The sequence below is a fragment of the Rhamphochromis longiceps genome, linkage group LG3, assembly GCF_057381845.1.
Source record: "Rhamphochromis longiceps isolate RC_006_pf linkage group LG3, R_longiceps_female_GT1.1, whole genome shotgun sequence".
In the NCBI taxonomy this organism is placed as follows: Eukaryota; Metazoa; Chordata; class Actinopteri; order Cichliformes; family Cichlidae; genus Rhamphochromis; species Rhamphochromis longiceps.
The window spans coordinates 4,352,356-4,374,249 of NC_140559.1; the positions used below are offsets into that span (position 1 = coordinate 4,352,356).

General features: G+C 43.4%; 2 protein-coding genes across 7 annotated transcripts; both read right to left on the reverse strand.

Moving 5' to 3' along the window:
• Positions 1–956: 956 nt before the first annotated feature.
• LOC146672585 (uncharacterized) lies at positions 957–21,766 on the reverse strand. Of its 6 annotated transcripts, XM_085387452.1 has the most exons (5): positions 20,926–20,995; positions 9,925–10,030; positions 5,169–6,353; positions 4,657–4,843; positions 957–1,349 (listed from the first exon to the last, which is right to left on the reverse strand). In XM_085387452.1, the coding sequence occupies exons 2-5, from the start codon at positions 9,940–9,942 to the stop codon at positions 1,285–1,287; spliced, it is 1,455 nt and encodes a 484-aa protein (XP_085243578.1). In that variant the 5' UTR covers positions 9,943–10,030; positions 20,926–20,995; the 3' UTR covers positions 957–1,284. The 6 variants fall into 6 exon arrangements, with proteins under 6 accessions (XP_085243578.1, XP_085243555.1, XP_085243535.1 ...); XM_085387429.1 differs by lacking the exons at positions 957–1,349; positions 20,926–20,995 and adding an exon at positions 21,695–21,766 and having other exon boundaries at positions 3,084–4,843; positions 9,925–10,377; XM_085387409.1 differs by lacking the exon at positions 957–1,349 and having other exon boundaries at positions 3,084–4,843.
• LOC146672586 (uncharacterized) lies at positions 11,186–15,917 on the reverse strand. Its single transcript, XM_085387465.1, has 2 exons — positions 14,808–15,917; positions 11,186–13,921 (listed from the first exon to the last, which is right to left on the reverse strand). Exons 1-2 carry the CDS (start codon positions 15,065–15,067, stop codon positions 13,651–13,653), a joined length of 531 nt encoding a protein of 176 aa, XP_085243591.1. The 5' UTR covers positions 15,068–15,917; the 3' UTR covers positions 11,186–13,650.
• Positions 21,767–21,894: the final 128 nt, after the last annotated feature.

The following is a 21,894-nucleotide window of genomic DNA, read 5'->3' on the forward strand; positions in this document are numbered from 1 at the left end:
TCATTTATGCTTAGAAATATTTAATCATATATGCTTAGAGTTGTATAATCGATTGCATGATGATAGAGGTTTGATCCTCAGTAGTCTGTAAAGACTCTGTGTGCCTTCCAGAGTGCTCTGGCATGCACACCACAGTCTTCTATATCTGCTGTATTTAGATTGAAATGTCTGTATTAACAGTTCTATAACCTTCTTCTGAACATGAATGGAACACTGGAGAAAATGAACTGTTCTTCTGAACATGGCTTCTCTTGCCTACTCCTTGCTGCTAGAGACCTGGCAGCGTTTCCTCTCGCATAGCCGAGCCAGATTTGGCCTGAGGGAGGAAGCAGTTGCGACCCTCAGTATGTCTTGAAGATGATCATCCGTAAGTCTGGACCTGTACTTGGACTTATTGAAGTTCAAAGTGGAGAAGAGCTTTTGGCACAAGTATGTGCTACCAAAAAGGCACATGGTCCGCTTGAACATTCGGGAAAGCCGAGGGAAACTAGGGCTCAATTCTCTCAAAAATTGTCCAAGCTTGTCTGCTTTTCCACTCACCTCCCTGAACTTTGCTTTGAGTTCAGAGTTGCACTGCAGCTCAATGAGCTCCATTTGAAGCACAGAAGGGGCATCTTGCACATCAAAGGAGAAGGGGTCCGCAAAAATGTGAAAGGTGGCTCTGTGTGTCTTGAAGTCAGCAAATCTGTGATCAAATTCCTCCTGTAGCATCAAAATGACATCAACATACTCGTCAGCACTGAATGGTGTGCCTGCATCCACGAGTGCCTTGCATGCTGGGAAGTGGCAAAGGTTTGTCTGAGAGAGCTGAGCTTTCCAGAGCGCCAGTTTTGTGGAGAATGCTCTCACGTTGTCATAGGCAGCACTGACAAGTTGCCCCTGGCCTTGTAACGTCTTGTTCAGTACATTAAGCTCATGTGTCATATCAACAAGAAAAGCTGAGTCCATGAGCCATTTGGGATCAGTTAGCACAGGAACACTAACTCCATCCTTCTCCATGAAGGCTTCACTTCTGCTCTCAACTCAAAAAGTCTCTTTAATACATTTCCCCTGCTGAGCCAACGTACCTCAGTGAAGTCGAGCACATCCCCATATTCTGACTCCATTTCCTCTAAAAAAGCACAGAACCTTCGGTGCTTTAAGCCCCTGGATCTGATTTGGTTGATGCATTTCACAACAATAGACATCACATTGTCAAACTTCAGGCATTTGCTGCAAAGGACCTGCTGATGGATGATGCAGTGCAGAGCAATGGCCTCCTCCACGCCTCTGTCATGTTTGACATCAGCAGGACTTTAAAATGAGGAAATGCCGGGCGGGCGTTTCCCCACACCTGACCCTCATGAAGACTGAAAAGACAAACAAAGTAAGAACAAATGACTTAATCTGTAACATAATAAGATGTAAAGAAACATGTAACTGAGTATTCAGCTTCATTTGCAGAATGTTTGATTTGCCAGCAACTGAATGCTTCCACACACAAACCCGGCATAGTGAGTGAACCAATGTTACTTAACAAATAGCAAATCATAGCAAATACATAGAAACAGAATAATGTGTTTAATATGCAAAAGAAGAAGTAGTAAACACATATGGGACAAATGGAGACCATTGCAGCTCATCCACCAGTGGGGTAAAAAGAGCAACCAAGAAAGTGGCAGCCTGCACGGCCACAGATGTGCTGGAGGAGCTAGAAGCTCTACCCATGGAGAAACTCCTGGAGAACCTTGCTAAGCCTAACAGGGGACAGGTACTTCTGCCCAACCTGGCAGCCACAAAGTGAACTCATTTAGGTAAAGATAACCACATGAATGTGGAGCACCAGTGTTCAGTGTGATGGGGGATGAGGTGATGCTGCCCAGTCTGACCACTTGGCGTCTGTCAGACAGGAAGCTAAGGATCCAGCTGCAGAGGGAGCTGCTCAGTCCTAGATCCTGCAGTTTCCTGTCCAGCTTCGAGGGAACGATGGTATTGAATGCTGAGCTGTAATCTACAAACAGCATCCTCACATACGTGTCTCTCTTCTCCAGGTGTGACAGGGCAGTGTGTAGTGTCAGGGCTATGGCATCATCAGTGGACCTGTTGTGGCGGTATGCGAACTGTAGAGGGTCCAGTGAGTCGGGTAGTGCAGAGCGGATGAAGTCCCTGACCAGCTTCTCGAAGCATTTGCTCACGATGGGGGTCAGGGCTACAGGTCGCCAGTCGTTCAATGAGGAGATGGTGGAGGATTTGGGTACAGGGATGATGGTGGCCATTTTGAAGCAGGCTGGGACTACAGACAGAGAGAGGGAAAGGTTGAAGATGTGTGTGAACACTCCAGCCAGCTGAGCCGCGCATGACTTGAGGACGCGGCCGGGAATCCCGTCCGGAGGCGACGGAGAGCGCGCACACGCAGCTGGGGGCGGAGAAACGCGGATCCCGGGGCGTACTACGGAGCCCATAGGCTTAGGCCGCCGCTCGGCGTCCCTCTCCCGCAAGCGTCTATCGATCCTACCCCGGACGCCGGGCCGCGGACCATGACATAACCTTGTAGACTTCATTATGTTCCAGCTGCTCTACAGACGCTGTGACCTCCAACTTAAGCAGGTCGTAAAGTATGTGCAGCTCAATAACTTCATAATCAGACCCTGTGGTATTTAGGCAGCAGAACAACTAAGAATAACAACTACAAATAATGTTTTTAGGTTTCTGTTGTACTGCAAGGTTCTGTACAGGAGAACCAAACCAAGAGCAAATATTACGTCTCATTTACACCTGAGCACGAAGAGCCATCAACATTTAGCAAATTGAATCATCTTTGTTTAGATGCAAGAAGAATCATATAGAAATGAAAAAGTAGAAATAGAAATCCAGAGCAAAGATATCCTCTAATTCAGCGTAGCACATGTGCAGCTGCTGCGATTCACGTAAGCATTCGGCTCGTCGCTGTTGCAGATTTTTCTCTCGCTGTTCTGGCTCACAGCGCTGCAAACACAAAAATAAATATCCCCAAAGGTGTGAAAGGGAGCTAATTAGTAAGAGTATTGTTACTCTCCGCAGGAGTAGTCCAGCAGTAGAAATCAGTCCAATAACAAGGTGTGTAACATCTAGCAGGGTGACAGAAAAACCCAGGGTAACTTCTAAGGACCTCAACGTCTCTCTCACATTGTGTTTTTTAAACATGCTTCCATTTGTCACTTCAGTCTTTACTCTGAAATACAGGAAGAGAAATCATGGCTGAAACAATTTCTCATGAAACCAGGGGTGTGGTCCAACAGTCAGTTTGGTGAGGAAGGTTCCTAACTGAGAGAAGTGACCCAGAAGTATCTGTGTAGCAGCCACAATGAATCCAGACCATGAGCTTTATTAACTGATCAAAGTCTCTTCTTTCATCTTCTGTATCATTCAGTTTGCATTGGTAATGCCCATTATTGTAATGCTTTTTTAAGACGAGCAAAACTTTATTTCACTTTGGGTTAGCTGGGATAAGTGATGGATGGAGGGAATTTTACTTCAGCCACAGAAATCCTAAACAGGAAGGAGGAGCAGAGTTACAGTGGATCACTATCCAGCAGGGAAACAAGGTTTATTTCAATTTCTTGGCCATGAGTGAGATTTACTGAGTGGGCAAATTAGGGAGACGACACCATCAGATCCCGAGCCCTCCATGTGTTAATCAAGAGACGGCTGCTGTGCTACATCCATAAATAATGAATAAATTAGGAGCTAAAGCTGAAAGGACAGTTTATTTGTACCATCTTCACGTGAACACATTCAAGAACATCACAGATGAAGAAACATTAAAAACTTCCACACTACATAAAGCAAGAAAAATAGTTTTTCTTTCAGGTGGTTTCAGAAAAACAGAAACATCAAACATCTCCAAGACTCTCTTTGAAAGAACTAAAAACCTTTGTTCTCATGGTCCAATCATGAGTGAACTCCCCGATGAAGCCTTGTGTGCTAAAACATGTCAGAGTTTTAAAGGTTAAACATGAGTTTCCAAAAAACGTTTTGCTGGAGAACAATGAACTATTTGACTGAGTTTCAATCATTTACAGACGAGCAAAACCAGGACAGAGAAAAAAGGACAAAACTGACTCAGTAAAACAACAGAAAAGAAGATCCCATGTAGATCTGTATTATGTAGAAGTTCAGCCCAGCAACCAGTTCAGTTCAACACAAGTTTAAATGATTCCATCTGAACTCTGTGGAGCCTGATCTCAAGCTTTTTGAGTCTGACACAGAAACCAGAGGATCTTTCTGTGTCTTCAGATTCACTGTGATCCAGTGATGGGAGTGATTTCAGCCCTGAGTGATCGCGCTGATGTTTGCACAGAGCAGACAATGAGGTGAATGTTTGGGCACATTGGTAACAGTGAAACAGTTTATTAGTAACGTGGGATCGTTTGTGTGTAGAGTATGAACTGAGATTCCTGAAGCTCTTGTCACACTGGTCACAGCTGTAGTTTCCTTCCATGTGTGCACGTTCATGCCTGTTACGATTACTTGACTGTGAGAAGCTTCTCTCACAGTGTCTGCACTTGTGTGGTTTCTCTCCTGTGTGGACTCGTTTGTGTGATTTAAGCTCACCTTCAGTAGTGAAGGATGACCCACACTGATCACAGAGGTGCTTTTTAACCCCACTGTGAAACAGTTCATGTCGTTTTAACTCACTTGTTGTGGAGAAGCTTCTCCCACATTCTTTGCAGTATTTCAGTTTGTCTCCAGTGTGTCTACGTTGATGTAGTTTTAGGGTATTTTGCCGACTGAAAGTTTTTCCACAGAGGTCACAATGAAAGTCTTTCCCACCACCACAGTGATGACAGGGTTGAGAACTGGATCCATCTGTGTCGCTCTGCTTCTAAACAAAGACACAAAGACAGTGTAAGTCAGTCCTTCAACATTTGTATCCTGAACGTCGCCTGAAATAAAGAGCATCTCTGCAGACGTCCAACTACATTTGACTGTTTCAGTTAACACACTCAGTTTACTGGGCTGCAATAACTACAATACTACCACCATAATACTACAGTAATACTAAAATCATAACTGAAAGGAAAATCTGAATAATCACTCAGAGCTGCTTTTCCATGCAGTAGAATTGCTAACATGCTAACACAGTTTAATGAGCAGAGTTGTTCCAAACAGTCAGGCTAAAATGACAAGATAACAATATAAATACATACCTCACAGTAGCTGCACTTGTAGAGTCTCTTTCTGGTGTGGATCTGTTGGTGTCGTCTCAGGTCATGTGGAGATTTAAAAGTCTTCTCACACAGGTCACATTGATAAGGTCTCTCCTCAGTGTGGGTAAACATGTGTCGTTGTAAGTGTGTGTGAGTTATAAACTCTTTGCCACACTGTTCACAGCAGTACACATCATGTCTGGTGTGAATGCGTAGGTGTGTATTTCGGCTCCCTCTCCGGCTGAAAGTTTTTCCACAGATGTCACAGCTGTATGCCTTAATTCCAGAGTGGGTAACTAGATGCCTCTGTAAGTGGCTACTGCGAGTAAAAGCTCTGCCACACCGATCACAGCTGTACGCTTTAACTCCACTGTGGATGAGTTGGTGTGTTTTTAGGGAACCCTTCAAGGAAAAAGACTTTCCACACAAGTCACAGCTGAACGGTCTCTCTCCAGTGTGGATGACCTGATGCTGTTTTAGTGAAGCCTTCAGAGTAAACTCCATCCCACACTCGTCACAGGTGTATGCCTTAATTCCAGAGTGGGTAACTAGATGACTCTGTAAGTGGCTACTGCGAGTAAAAGCTCTGCCACACTGATCACAGCTGTATGCCTTAATTCCAGAGTGGGTAACTAGATGCTTCTGTAAGCTGCTACTTTGAGTAAAAGCTCTGCCACACTGATCACAGCTGTACGCTTTAACTCCACTGTGGATGAGTTGGTGTGTTTTTAGGTAACCCTTCAAGGAAAAAGACTTTCCACACAAGTCACAGCTGAACGGTCTCTCTCCAGTGTGGATGACCTGATGCTGTTTTAGTGAAGCCTTCAGAGTAAACTCCATCCCACACTCGTCACAGGTGTATGGCTTAATTCCAGAGTGGGTAACTAGATGCCTCTGTAAGCTGCTACTCTGAGTAAAAGCTCTGCCACACTGATCACAGCTGTACGCTTTAACTCCACTGTGGATGAGTTGGTGTGTTTTTAGGGAACCCTTCAAGGAAAAAGACTTTCCACACAAGTCACAGCTGAACGGTCTCTCTCCAGTGTGGATGACCTGATGCTGTTTTAGTTTAGCCCTCAGAGTAAAACCCTTCCCACACTCGTCACAGGTGTGTTTTTTCTCTCCCTTTCTTCTGTGAGGTTTGTCGGCCTCCTGAGAGCGCTGACTTCTGGCTCCATGTTGGTCCTGCAGTGACAGAGATACAAACAGAGGCAGTGAGTGAAATGCAGTCGTGGAACAAACTCAACCTTCAAACTCCATTAACACTAGTTTTAAACCTGAAGGTGGAGCGTGGCACCAAACACCTTAAAGGTCTCTTATCCCCACCTGCTGGTAGTTCTAACACATTACATCCAACCTGCTGTTAAAGATAATTCATGACTGTTCAAACACTAAAATCATGCACACACACACACACACACACACACAGACACACACACACACACACACACACACACACACACACACACACACACACACACACACATTATTTTATAATTTAGATTATTTTGTTGGTTCCTATTACATATTTCTATAATTTGTATAGATTTATACAGAATTATTCAGTGATAATAAATCCTATGTTTGTTTATTCTAAAGGAACCCCGTTAGCTTCCACAACAGATGTTGCTCGTCTTCCGTCAAATACTCACATAAAATATTACACAATAAAGTGGATTCAAGATATCCACATAATTTCACTCTTACATCCACAGTGAGGTTTCACAATTGTTCAAATATAAGCAATCAATAATAATAATAATAATATCAATAACATTGAGGCACATTACACAAATTTCAAAAACAAATCATGTCTTACAATATTTACAACAACTAAAAGCTCTGTAAATCGGCTTTTAAGTGTTCATTGAAGTTTTGAATAATTCTCTAATTTTTTAAGGCAACTTATTCCACTTAAAAGTTGCTCTAAATGTAACAGTTTTACAAAACGTTACTTTTAACTCGAGCATTTACTAAATTGCAGCTTGTTGAAAACTGTGTAATATGATGATGTATTTCATCTGGATACTGCAGCTGAGCAGAATAAATGTGGTGTGTTTAACAGAATTGCTTTCTTTAGAACTACAAGTAAGCCATAGAATATTTTAGCCTGTACAGGAAGCCAAGAAAGGTTATTATGCATTTGATCAATATTAGTATAGTATGAACATCTTCACACTAATCTGGACGCCTTATTCTGGACTAACTGAAGTCTGTTAAGATCTGTCTTATTAGCTGCTGACCAAATGATTGAACAATACTCCAGATGAGACATTACTAGTGCATTAATGACATCTTTCATAATGAAGAAGTGATACACAAAGAGCATTTCATAGCCATAGCTATGCCTTGTCGGCAGAGTTATGTGACATTAGTGATGTTTGTACTTTCAGCGTTAACTGGTTTTAAAGCCTTTAAAATATACGCCGTTCAATAGTCGACCTTAATCTGACAGAGAATGTGATGATTTTGTGGATAATTAAAGTCAGTCATATATCCACAAACACAACAAGCTGAAAGTCAGTGATGCTGCTCGGTTTGCAGTCCTGAACATCACGGCACAAGCAGGATTCACTGCACTGTTAATGTTAGCTGTGTTATATTGCTGCCTCTGTTCGGTGGTGTCGAGCCAAACGCACTTTAACGTGTGTTTGAACGAGCTGACGGTTCACTCGTTAAGCTGAAAGAAAGATGCTTTAATCACAGCAGTCACACATGTGTCCACTGCACCATCTGGAACTCTTCTTGTTTACACTCGTAATAACACAAACACTAAATCCTGCTTCTCTGGTGCTGTTGTGTAGCAGTGTGTACACCTGAGACTGTCACCTGTCTGTCTGTCCTGCACTCTCTCTCTGTTTCTTTCTCTCTGATTGTGGAATAAAAGTATGAACATGTGTTTATAAGTTACACTTGTGTTTGAATCCTGCAGCTTATCACACATTTGATTTCCATGTGTGACGACTGCAAGTGTCCAGAGTGAGGACAGACTGAGGGAGCCACTGCTGCACATCATCTGTGAGGCTTTGCAGCCCTGATGATCCACCAGGACAAACTCAGCAGTGTGTGAGGAAGAGGAGGAGGAAGAGCCAGCAGCAGCTGACAGATGGAGAGAATAGACAGACTGTTCCCTGTTTGTGAAGGACTGCTAGGAAAGTTTAACATAACTGTCTGTGCTGAATCAGTCTTATTAGGTAATGTTCAAATAATGTGATCATCCCAGTGTTTTCAGTGTGGGAGAAAGTACTCAGGGCCTTCAAGTTACACACTATGAAAGACAGCAACAAGTTTAATGTTCAGAAACCTAAAGTCTGTATCAGCAGCAGAATGGAGCTAAAAATAAATGTTGGTTTCAGTTCTATGAAGCTTTGAGTATTTTGGATCAGTAGCTGCTGTGTTTGTTGCATCATATTGCTGTAACTGTTTATATGCTTTATATATTCTGAGCTAAGTTGATCTATAGTGTTACATCATATTCTATAAGGATGTTATGTGTTTGTAGACTTTCTGCCCAGTTTGACCCATTTAGCAGAAGTCAGCCTGTTTAAGGCTCTGATATCTATTCTGTGTGACTTAAAGCAGTTATGACATGGTCTGATTTTCTCACCCAATAAAGGAATATTTCATCTATCAGTCTACTCTTCATTCTATCAGACACAGTTATCACAGCTCCTACATTTGCTTTTACACATATATGTAAGCACTGAGCCAAATTTAGTAATGCCAACAATATAATAACTATAATATTGGCCATATTATATTTACATCACCACAGTGAGATGACTTTAGTCTCATGAACAACATCAGCTAATTGTTATTTACAGCTAATCTTAAACGACTGTTCAGCACAGAAATGAAGCCCAACAATCATGTTTCACAGTCCTGTGGTCTCAGCCTCAGATACTCATCAAATCACACAGAGCTCATGTAGAAACAAATGAACTAAATATGTTCTCCATCATTTCTGTCAAACAAAGCTGTATGAAACGTTTCCAGCTGTTAGTATCATGGTTGCTAGGCAACCTGGGCAGCGCGACGGAGGCTAGACGTCCCATTTCACGAGCCTACGAGCCTCGCACTTCGGCCTTAGCGGTCTTTGAGTACGCGGCCCTTGAGGACTTTAAAGCTGCAGAACCTGAATCGGGATACAGCCATGATGATCTCCAGCCTCGTGCTCGCCAACATTCTCACCTGAGTTAAGAAGACGATCACTGAAATGGTCTCAGCAGGTCCTTTGATGACAGCAATGAAATGCAGTGGTAAGGCTTTTTGGGGATTAAGTTCGTTTTCATGGCAAAGAAGGACGATGCAGTTCATCTGATCACTCCTCATAACATTCTGGAGTGCAGGCAAAATGCTATTATAAAAACTTAAGCAGCAACTTCTCCAGGTTCCAATATTTATGCAATTCTCAAACCTTTTGGCCACGACTGTATAACCTCTTCTGAAGTTTAGTGGATATTATACATGGTTATGCTCAGGATGTGTCGCCCAGTTTCCACTGGAAACGCCTTTTGGTTAAACTGTCAGCGAGGAATTTGCATTTGCACTGTTACATTTTTATATAACTTTAATGTACATAAACAACAGCTGCTTGTTTCAGTGAAAATACATTGATGGGTTTTTAATAAAGTTGTGCAGCTGTAAAGTATTTTGTCTGGTGTCAATTCTATCGTCAGCTACATCGTTATGGCAAATGTTCAAATGTATATGGTGATAAATATCTTTGGTCATATGGTCCTGCTCTGTCTGTCACCTTCTGTGTTGAGCTCATTGTTTCCTCTGTAGTGGCTGAGCTGAGTCCAAGTAGCTGAAAATGTTCCTCTGCTGCTCCGTCAGACTCTCCTCCTCCTGCTGATCAGCTGGGACACAAAACAGATCTTTGTTAGGCTCCACACTGCACTGAAGAGTCAAAGTGTCTCATATGTTCATCTGACAAGTAAAAGAACACATTTTTGTTTCCCGAGGTGGGCAACTTGTTGGAAACAAACACAAAAGGTTTGAGCACTGATACCTGCCATTGCTGGCATTGAAAGATGCAACGCCAGCAATGTGGATTGTCAAGACTCAAACCAATCGTCAAGCAAAGACAACAGGGATCATTTGTTTCTCTTTATTTAGCATTCACAGCATTTGTAGTTGCCTTCTGTGCAGGGGAAGTCCACGCACACTGTGTGGTACCGCCATCCGCAGAAGGTGCATTCAACCTCTGTAAGAGAAACGAGATTGTCTGAGACTGAAATGATATTCACTAAAGAAGTGGTGATTTGTAAAACTTCACATTTTGATCCGGGACGTACTCTGCATGAAAACAAGCGCTCACTCTTCCTGCTCAACAAATGACAAGGGCGGAGCCTTATACCACGTGATACAGAAGCTGTGCCGTGTGATGCTAAAATTAGCAGGGAAACAACAACGGAGAGCACGTCAGGGATGACGAGAAAGTGACAGGAGAAAATCCGTCCCGGTCAACCACCCAAACATCAATAACGGGAACCTTATACAGCGCTTCCCTATACACGTCGAACTCCCGCAGGCACAAAGACATTACGGAGGCTATCACTTATCACCTGACCAAAGATATGGCTCCATCAACACTGTGCAAAACGAGGGATTTAGGAAAACGATCAACACCCTAGACAAACGCTACACAGTGCCGTCCCGCAACTATTTTTCTATTGTTGCACTACCTGCTCTGTACACGCAGCGTCGAGCAACGGTGGAGACGGAATTTCAAGCAGGACAACATTTTGCTGCAACAACAAAACGTGAGACATTTGTTGTTTTATGTTTATTTATTGTTATGAGAGAATCATGATCTCAATTCTAAGCCAAAAAATCGTGATTCTCATTTTATGCAAAATCGTGCAGCCCTAACATTAACACAAAACTATTGTTTCACCAGAGAAACACACATGAAGAGAGAGAGAGAGACAATAACAGCTACCAAACAGTCGTCATAATTCGTCACACAATGAGAAAAGGACAAATCAACAAGTAACAATGACTAATTAATATTAAAATCTGTAACATAATGTATTGTTTGGAGTTTAGTCTGATTGGTTCAGGATGACCTGCCATTATCCAATCACACGTCTGCTTACCTGCATCTTTTCTCTTTTTTCTAACCTGAGCACCTGATGGCTTTGAACTTTTATTGTCCATCTTCCATTGGTTTGAATTTTGCGCTCCAGTACAAACACAAATCCCCCAACCCGAGGATCAGCACAATTAACCTAACAGACCTACACCTTAGTTCACAGATTCACTTTGTCTAAGGTTGATTTCTGGGATTTCACACAACCCAGGATTCAGATCGTGAATCCATGATGGGCTTGGATTTACATCATTATAAATGAAATGTGCTCTACTTGGAAGCAGCCGGCCCCGCCCCTTTTGACGGGTTGTGTGAGACTTTAAATCATCAAACTGTAAATTATAAATTTAAATTGTTATTGATCCTTTACCCCGAGTCCTAAAGTGTAGATTTATTTTCTTACGGTGTGTTCACACCGAACGCGATGGACGCGAATAGAGCGTCAGGTTTACATGTAAAGTCAATGGAAAGGCGCGATGACGCGCGATTGCGGGTCCCGCGAAAATTCGGAAGCAGATTTGCGTCGCGAAAACGCGTGAAACGCGCGTCAGTGTAGCGCGTCTGGCGCGTTTGACGCGCGAATAAAACCACGCGCGTGAGTTTTTGTGTTGCATTTTGTGCATACGCGTTTCGCGTCTACCGCTCGAGTTGGAAAAAGCTGAACTCCAGCGTCAAATCGCGCCGCGACAACCAATCAGGAGCCTGGTGACGTGGCTGTGACCTAGGTCAAAGGGGCAGATCCAGCCAAATCCCTTCATACTTCAATGGAGGGAAGGCTAATCAACGCGTAGCAAACAACTCGGAGCTGTACGACACCAGCTGCTTTCTGTACCGAGACAGGAATAAAAAGGACCGAGCTTGGAGGAAGATATGTGAAGAGATCGGGCAACCTGGTAAGTTCATTCATTTCTCTTTTGAAAGTTTTCACTGACCCGGGGAAGCCGCACAAAAGCTAGCAAGCCACTGCTATTTTCCCACTGACGTACAAATACCGTTCTGCTTTTATGAATGTTGTCATATAGGAATATATATTTTTTATTAATAAACAGCACACAGTGGTCCCGCTCATCCGTCACTGCTTCGCTTTTTCGCTGATTTTTTTATTGCACCGTACAGCATTGCATTCTGCAGCCTGATTGACAAATCTGCTCCGTGTTGTGTCTCCTGCGCTTGCCAAATTTATCATGTTTGGTTTTGATAACCATCGCGTCCAATAGAAAAAACAGCACAAAAACACCCATAACTAAGACCCTCATTCGGAAATAGACACCTGCACCGCGAGGGAAAAAGGTGCACGAAAGTGGTGGGCAGATGAAGACAAACCGCGGCATAATAATACTTTTACGTTTTGCAATCTACAAAGGTTTGCACTTTGAGAATCAATTGTGAGAACTGTGACCAATGTTCATGTGTGTGTGTGGAAAAAAGTGTATAAAGTGCGTGGCCAGGGGCTAGTTATTCTGAGAACCCCTGCTGCAATAAATGAGGGACCACTGTCTACTCTACGATTATTATATCCAACCTGTTAACATTTAATACTGTATTGATAGAACCAACTGATTCTGCAGCAGAGCATCCCCAGTCCCTGAGCTCCTGCTGCTGCACCCACAGATATGTACAGCAAGCACTGATACCTTTTTAGTCGGTGGGATTGCCTTGTGATCACCTTTACTAAATATCTAAAACCAATCTGATTATATCCTGTTTTTGTTTTTTTCAATGTTGAAATTAAAATCTAGTAGCAGCCTTCTCATTTCTTTGTGTTTTGTGCTGTTTTACAGGCCCACAGGGGAGGACGGCTCCGAGGCAGATGAGGGACGGGTCCCAGGACGGTCCATCGGCGGTGGAGCTGGCCATCCTGGAGTCCCTGAAGAGTTCACACCAGTCTCCAATGGAGCATTTCCTCCTCAGCCTTGTTCCTGCTCTGGAGAGCAGCTGGTCCTTTTTATTCCTGTCTCTCTGTAAATTCTTATATTTTATATATTTATGTTTAATGTTTTTCTGTTTGAGAATTTTAATATTATTTCAAATAAATTTTTATAATGACTGATGTCTCAGTTCTACTACACAGCAAATGTTGGCACACGACTTGACACATGTAGAATTTATTTCATATTATACTAATGACAAAATATACTAATACAGTGGGATGCAAAAGTTTGGGCAACCTTGTTAATAGACATTATTTTCCTGTATAAATCGTTGGTTGTTACAATAAAAAATGTCAGTTAAATATCATACAGGAGACACACACAGTGATATTTGAGAAGTGAAAAGAAGTTTACTGGATTTACAGAAAGTGTGCAATAATTGTTCAAACAAAATCAAGCAGGTGCATAAATTTGGGCACCACAAAAAAGAAATGAAATAAATATTTAGTGTATATCAATGTGTGTGTCTCCTATATGATATATGGGGTGCCTTTGTCTGGACGTGCTTCCCATCCAGAGCTGCACAGCACAGAGGAAAGTTCCAGCGCTCCTGGAATCCCTCTGTGATGGACCGCCAGTCTCCAGGTGAAGGCACAGCCATGAAGTCGTCCACTAGACAGTCCCAGATGGACGCCGCTGCCTGGGGGGTGATCTGGCTCACCGTGGACACACCGACTCTGAAACTGAACGCGATGGTCCTGAAGGAGTCCCCGGTGACAAGGAACCTGGACAAAATTGTTCAAAATCAGTATTATGTGTGCTGCAGTTACAAAATACATTATTCAAATTCCAAAATACTTTTGTGATGTCAGATTTAAATCACAAAACTTAAATCTTACATAAAACATTTTGTAATTATAAGGATAATTACAAAATGTATATTAGATAATATCTAAAACAGTTGTGTTTTGTTTTAACTTTAACATATCATAATTTGATTGGTAGCAACTTTCACAACTACAGTGAGCCAATCACTCATAATTCCTAAACATGTCAATCAGGTAGGAATGAAGTGAGACATTAATAGAAATAAAGAGCTGTATGTTGACATGTAGCCCTTTCCTTGCTTAAATCATTAATATTTTTGAAAAATTAATCTGTGATAAGACATAGCTTATCAAGATAGAACCATGTAACTAAAGATGAACCAAACTGTTCAGTTTTATCTAACTCTGTTTTAATAAAGGCTGGTGACCCCTGCTATAGAGTCTGACAGCTGCAGGGATTATATACAAACATTCAACTATCCCAGAATTAAACCAGGTCTAAATATAAAGGAGTGAGTATCACTACAAGGTTAACTCAGTGGTCCTAATGCTACAGTTTGATATCAGCAAACACCGAGCGCATACATTGATGTGACACCACAGCCATGCTATCATTGCAAACACTGATAACAGCATAAATCGAATTAAATCGGGACTTGATGAGACCTGAGTATCACTAGAAATATTATAAACAGTCGTCTCTGTACCACAGTTTGCTTTCAGTAAACACCGACAGCATTCACTGTTAGCATAGCACATCCATGTTAGCAGTGTATAACTGGATGGATTAGCATATTAGCACAGATATCAATAAAGGACTACCGTATTAAACACTTTTACTAACCTCAGGCAGACGGACAGGCGCTCTGCAGGTGGGATTGAGCGTCTGTAGTTGGTGTCTAGGCGGGCGATGCTGGGACCGACGAGGGAAAGCAGGTCCTCAAACTGGCCGACGGTGATAGCGCTGGAATCGGCCGTCATCCAGGCGCAGCTCCTGGAGCAAATGGTGAAACTCACCAAACTGCTCACGCCTCTGGAGGACCTGATGGACCCAGGTACGGCGAGGACGTCTTTTACGCTGCTGCTCTGCTCTCCACAGTACATAGAGAAGGGAGAGTCTCTCTTCAAGCGCTAGCTCGACAGCTGCCATCTTGCAAAGATGTCTGGCACAACTTCCTCCCACATTCCTCCCACATTTCCGGTTGACGATGGATTTTTCTTGGACACGCGTTGAGACGCGAATGTGCACGCGTCAAATTAGGGGCGTTTGGGGCGTTTTATTCGCGTCCATCGCGTTCGGTGTGAACACACCGTTACTCTTCTTATATTTATTGTTTGTGTACTTGCACCGCTGTAACTGCAGCCTCGTCGTCTCGTCTCTCTATATGCTGGACTGTCTGTGGCGGAGATGACAATAAAGTTTACTTTGACTTCAGCAGCGCGCAGGCGCACCGAGGGCTCTCGCGCTCACTTTATAGAATTTAGAAAAAACATCGGTGCAGATTATAAGTCTGTATCATAATATCTGTTTGTTGTGTTGTTTTTATTTTGTTTTGCGAGTTGGTTATTAGATGCCGCTCCAGCCAGCCAGAGACTCCCCGCCGCCCCGCCCTCTCCTCCCTGTGCCGCCAGCAGCAGGCGCACCTCGCAAACGGAGGGCGCCCTTACTCCCAGCAAATGGCTGATAGAAAACCGATCGGTGCCTACGAATTTCCCAATATGCGCTGGCATGACGTCGGGGAAGCATGGGTACGACCGATTATTTTATTTTTTTCTTGCCAATGCCCGTGATGCCCCCCCACCACGATGCATTCTATTGGTTTGCACACTTACACACACCCAGCTGTGGTTTCCTGTTTTGCTGGACTCTGGAGAGCCCCGCCTTTAACGCTCTTCTCTCACAGAGAGCAACAGAAAACTTGGAAAAACTCCAGATTGACTGAACTCAGTTCAAAGTTACCTTGACACCTTTAGATGTGAGACGTAGTGATGGTCCGCTTGAAGCTGACGCTCCGGTGCGTGTGTCAGAAAGATCAACGCGCTGCTTCAGAAGCACCGTGTCGAGGCTTGGTTCGTTTGGCCAGAGTCACGTGATCAGTGACGTCTGAAGCTTCGTTTAGAACGTACCTTTTTTTAAATCGAACTTTATTGAAACACAATGAGTATACAACATACAAACAGATGAAGTTTACAAAAGAACAGAACATGAACATACAGAACCAGAAGTAAAAAAATTATGATATGAGTAGGCGAAAAAAATCAACATATTGTAACGTGCAGTGGAGATGAAGCCAGCCGCGGAGGTGTGCAGGTGGATAGCGAATGAGCAACAGCTTCTGACTTTCCAAAAAGTACTCATTTATTTACAATATCAAAAATAAAAGTGCTACCTCTACCACACATTACTAAAGAGCACACTAGTCCGCGTACACACGGGAGCATCCATTACAGGAGGAGTGCGAAGAAGAACAAAAAGGGGGTGACACCAGTCGTGAGACAAGAGGCGCCGCCATGTGGTGATACACTGCATTACAATAGCAACTGTTATATAGTCCCCCCCTGGTGAGAAAAAGGCTGTCCTCAGCCGTACACAGCTGAAAAAGCACACACCACACCAAACAGTACCCTATACATAGAGGTTACAGCTAAGATTGGTGCACACACACAGGGCAAAAGACCATTTAAAAATGAAATTGGTGAAAATAAGACGAATATGTACAGTTTTTTTCACTTTTTTCTTTTGTTCTCTTTTTTTTCTAAGTAAATGCCAAGAATGAACCAAACAGAAACATCTACATATCATGACTCAAAGTAGCAATGCAACAAGACAGCATCAAACAGGTTTAACCAAAACATTTCACTTCAGATCAAGCCTGGTTGTGTGAAAATCATTAGTCCATCTTTTGTTGCTCCAGCCAGACGTAACTCTGGGGCAACGTCTGGGCCTGAGATTGTAATGTCCACCAGCAGCTGGGTGCTGGACAGATCTGGGTGAAACACTCTCTGGAACAGCGCCCACACCAGAAGAAGAGTCAATGTCCGGTAAATCAAAGGGGAATGGCTCAGAGTCAATGTCAGTGTCTGCAGGGGGGCCAGGGTGGGCCTGAGAGTCAGAGTTCAGACCCTCTGCGGTCTCTCTCTCAGCAGGCAATGAAACAGAATGTTCTTTGGAAGTGAGAGAGTCCCAGGTATGGAACGGTTGCATGTTCACAACATGATAAACACCTGCATCCACACCGGAGTCCACCCAAGTGAGCCTGTAATTAACATCACTGAGTCTCTGAGATACACACAATGGTCCCTGAAACAGTGGTGCAAGTTTAGCAGTAAAGTTAGACTGAGCGTCTTAACTCTCACAAGGTCACCAACACGAAACGTGGCATGTCGATGTCTCAAGTCATAGTAATGTTTTTGTCTGTCATGGCTATAGTCCAAAGCTGCTTTGGCGTGGTCGTGAGCTTCCTGCAGGGAGGCTCTCAGAGTCTCAGGGTAAGGCACACCCGGTTCATCAACACCTGCTGTAGAAGGCTGAGTGATAAGGTCAAGCGGGGTGTCTAACTCACGACCATAAAGCATCATGGCAGGAGTCATACCTGTACTGTCATGGGGGGCGGTGCGCAGAGCAAAGCAAATCTGAGGGAGAAACTTGTCCCATGATGTGTGCTTATCACCTACATAAGCGCGGATTGCAGTTTTCAGAGTCCGGTTGACGCGTTCAGTAGCATTTGTCTGAGGGTGATATGCCGTAGTGAGTCTGTGCACCGAGCCTAAGGCAGAAACAACATGTTCAAAAAGCTCACTCACAAAAGGAGACCCTCTGTCAGAAATGAGGTAAGTGGGTGTACCATGCCTAGCAAAAATGTCAGTGACGAATTTACCAGCTGCTACCTGAGATGTAGCTTCTTTGACAGCACTGGCTTCAACCCATTTAGTCAAATAGTCAACAAACACAATCAAATAAGCATTACCAGTGGGGGTGCGGGGAAGTGGCCCAACAAAATCCACACCCACATACTCCCAGGGTTTCTGGGGGACAATGGGAACCAAAAGACCGGCTGCTTTTTTCTGACTTGGCTTGGTGAGTTGGCACACTGAGCATGAAATCACATAGCGTTTCACATCAGCTGCCATTTTGGGCCAGAAAAACCTAAAACGCAGTCTAGCCAATGTCTTAGAAACACCCAAGTGACCTGCTGTGGGGTGGTCATGGTAATAGTCCAGCAAGGTGCCTTTCATGGAAGTAGGGGCAAACAGTTTCAGCTCTTTCAAAGAGTGCAAAGCACATGTGGAATTGGGTTCTCTGTGATACAAAAGAGAGTCATACACAACATACTGTAACAAGGTGGCATTGTCCGAGCTGTTCAGAGAGTCTGCTTCAATGTCTCTGAGGAGTGGACCTGTGACATGATCGTCTAACTGCAGCTGTCTGAATTGTGAACGGTCAGCCAGAATGACGGGGGGCAGAGTACGAATGTCCAGGCTGCCCATGACAGCATGATCTGGTAAAAGATCAGTCGGCCTGTCACAGGTCAGAGGCAAAGGGTTGCGTGACAGTGCGTCGGGAACTTTGTTCTGTGCACCAGGTTTGTGCACTATTGTGAAATCAAAGTCCTGCAAACGAAGTGACCAGCGGGCGAGTCGGCCCGTTGGGTTTTGACGAGACATGAGCCACCTGAGACTGTTGTGGTCAGTGAAGATAGTAACATGAACACCTTCAACATATGGGCGGAAGTGTTCCAGAGCCCATATCACAGCGAGGCACTCCTTCTCTGAAGTGCAGTAGGGGAGTTCAGCTTTGTGAAGGGAGCGACTAGCAAAAGCCACAACGTACTCACGACCCTTGTCATCCTTTTTCATCAACACTGCCCCAAGACCAATGTCACATGCATCGGACTCAGGACTTCTCATGTGATCAATGTCACATATAAGTGAATTTCTCCCAAGCCCATTATAATCATGGAGAAAAACACTTTGCCACTGTTTCCAGTAAGAATATTTTATAGCGCTTTAAAGTTCAACCTCTCAGGTCTGGATTAAAGAGCTGATTTGTTAAATCGGGAACTCACAAAATACCAAAATATCACCACCGGTGGATCACACCTCTCAGATGTTCTTATCTCAGTGCACTGTAACAAAAGCACAAACAAACGCAACCAATAAAATACTAATAAAGTAACAAATACTGGGGCCCATTGCAAACATGTCCAAGCATAAAACCATCTTTCTCTCTCTTAGAGAAAGAAAACAATCCAAACCTCACTGATAAAATCAACCTAGTGTCAAGCTAAACCCGAAAATCAACCAAAACTTCACCAGAAAGTTTTTCTCCCTCCCGGGACAATATTGTGCAGGAATACAGGCACCGTAACTCCTTTTGCACTGACAAAAACATGTTGGATTGACTTGATTCAATAGTGGACACTGGTTGCACACAAAGGTTTTGCTTTGGCAGAAACTTAAACAACTGAGTTAAATCAACACAACCTTTTCATATTCAGTAAAGCTGCATGTTGTGTTCATAAAACACGATTGAAACATGTTCAGATGGAGTAAGTTGAGCTCCTGGAACATTTTAATCCTTCAATTGAAATTGAATGGGTCTACAACAACTACCATCCTCCTATCTCTATCCTGGTTGCAGCAGGGCTGGGAAATAACCCTGAAGTGATAGGTTACCAGGCAGGGTACACCCTGGACAGCTCACCAGTCTATCAGATAGAAACACACAGCCGTTTACATTCATGGATAATTTAGCCCAGGACCTTCTTACTGTGGAGCAACAGCACTAACCAGCATGCCAACAATGGAGGAAATACAGGAAAGCTATGATTTCCTGTATTTGAGGCAGAATTATTTTGTTCTGGCCCTTGACAGGTTAATCCACAATAAATAGCAACAGCATGCATGTGGTGTGTGTGTGTCGTTGTCTGCCTCTTATAACTCCAGTGATTTTCCTGTAGTTTGAAATCTTATGCGGTGTTGACACAATAATTTGTTGTAAACCAGGAAATTCCCAACTGTGGTAGAAAGCACAGCTTAGCCTCAGCAAATGTTCAAAGAAAAGTCGTCACTTCCTGATTTCTGCTTCACTGATAAATATTGTCACACTGGGGTTTTTGCAAATGATATCAGTGAGCACTGTGTTGCAGCTGGAGTCAGACAACTGAAGCTCCCACAATCAAGACCACAAACAGCTTTCAAAGGAGATTTGAAGCTTTTCTGGCAGCAAGCTTCATGATTTATGGGACTGGAACTGGAACAGAAACTACCTGATCACCAATGGTGAGCTGGCATGGAATTATTTTTATGACATTTTATCAAAGTTATAAATAAGCATGCCCATTAACACATAGTGAGTGAGCATGTTGTCTTCCCACGCAGTGAACAGCGGACGCTAATGTTTTTGTCACTTTTTACAGAGTCAAACTCAAAGTAAGGTCAGTGCTTCCACGCTTTAAACGCTGCACGCTCACACTCTCTCCACACTCGATAGATTATCCATTGTTCATCTGCACACAGCTGCGGTTTTAGTAACGCAGTAACGCAGCGTGCTTACGGCAAAGTAACAGTAATCTAATTACCTTTTTTGCAATAGTAATCCCTCACTTTACGCGTTTCTTGAAAAAAGTAATCGGATTACTGCCCATCTCTGGTTGGAGCTGTGCACTTGTGGGTTCCACCTTGTGTACACGTTTATCTTTGCTGTGTGTACTTGTACCTCTGAGTGGAAGCTGAACTCTTGAGTTCGAGTATCGAAGCATCAGCTGTGACGTTAAAGTCCAAACAGCTCGTTCATTTGACGTGCAAATGAACGAAGGTAACGCCGTTTTCATGTGGATGTGTCACTGAGACACTTTCCACATCCACAGCTCACAAAATGGGAAAACTATAGAAGTATAACAATGAAGAAGTTACTATGTTACGGGTCCCAAGGATGAAGACCTCGATGACAAATATGTTACCTGTAAAAGCAGGTGAAGAGCAGAGTAAGGAAGACACGATGCGTCTCTGCTTTCCTCCAGAACGTGTCTGAGTCTGATTTATTTCACACAAATAAATGCTATAAAACACTAAACATGAGCTTTCAATATACTGTTCAGCTGGTTCCTCGTTCACATCAATTACATTTACTTATTTCACAACATCAGTGAAATATACTCTTTTTAACTGGTTCAGTTTCTCAAGTTCACACTTCTTTCCATAACAGCTACATCCTTTTATCATATCAATAAACACATCACATTGTCTTCTGCAGTGTCTTACTGGCTAAACAGTTCTATTCAATAACAGCATTGGTAAATACATTACATTTGTTCCCTCCAGTAATTTACTGGCAAAATCACTATTTAGTGCATCATGAAACACAGCTTGTTGAATCAACCCATGAATGCCTCTGTTAGCTACACAGAGTTGCTCAGAGTGCTTGTGTTACACTAGCTAATCTACTCAGTCACTTTAACAGAACTATTAACATTCACATCTCACAGAACTGATTTGATTGGAGCATTACAACACGTTTGCACAGAGCATAGGAGCGCACTGACTCTGCTTCACGAGCGCTCCACCTAACGAGCGGGCTCGCGGTGCGGTCGCGCGGGACACTCCTCTGGTTTTCTCCCGTGTTTACATATAAATAACTTTGGCGGACCGCCTTAACTCTCCCATTCACATTAACGTGGGTAACCATGGTGACAATAAACAACATTTTCGGTGCGAGCACCGTGTACCGACCTGTAAAAGCAGGTGAAGAGCAGAGTAAGGAAGACACGATGCGTCTCTGCTTTCCTCCAGAACGTGTCTGAGGAAGCAGCGGAAGGTGGGCTCCACTTACTGCTCCCCGAAACCCCGGAGCAAGCACCAAAGTTCCGCCCTCACTGCTTTCTAACATAAAATGAATCCCTGTTACATGGATTTTCTATCCTCTTAAAGAA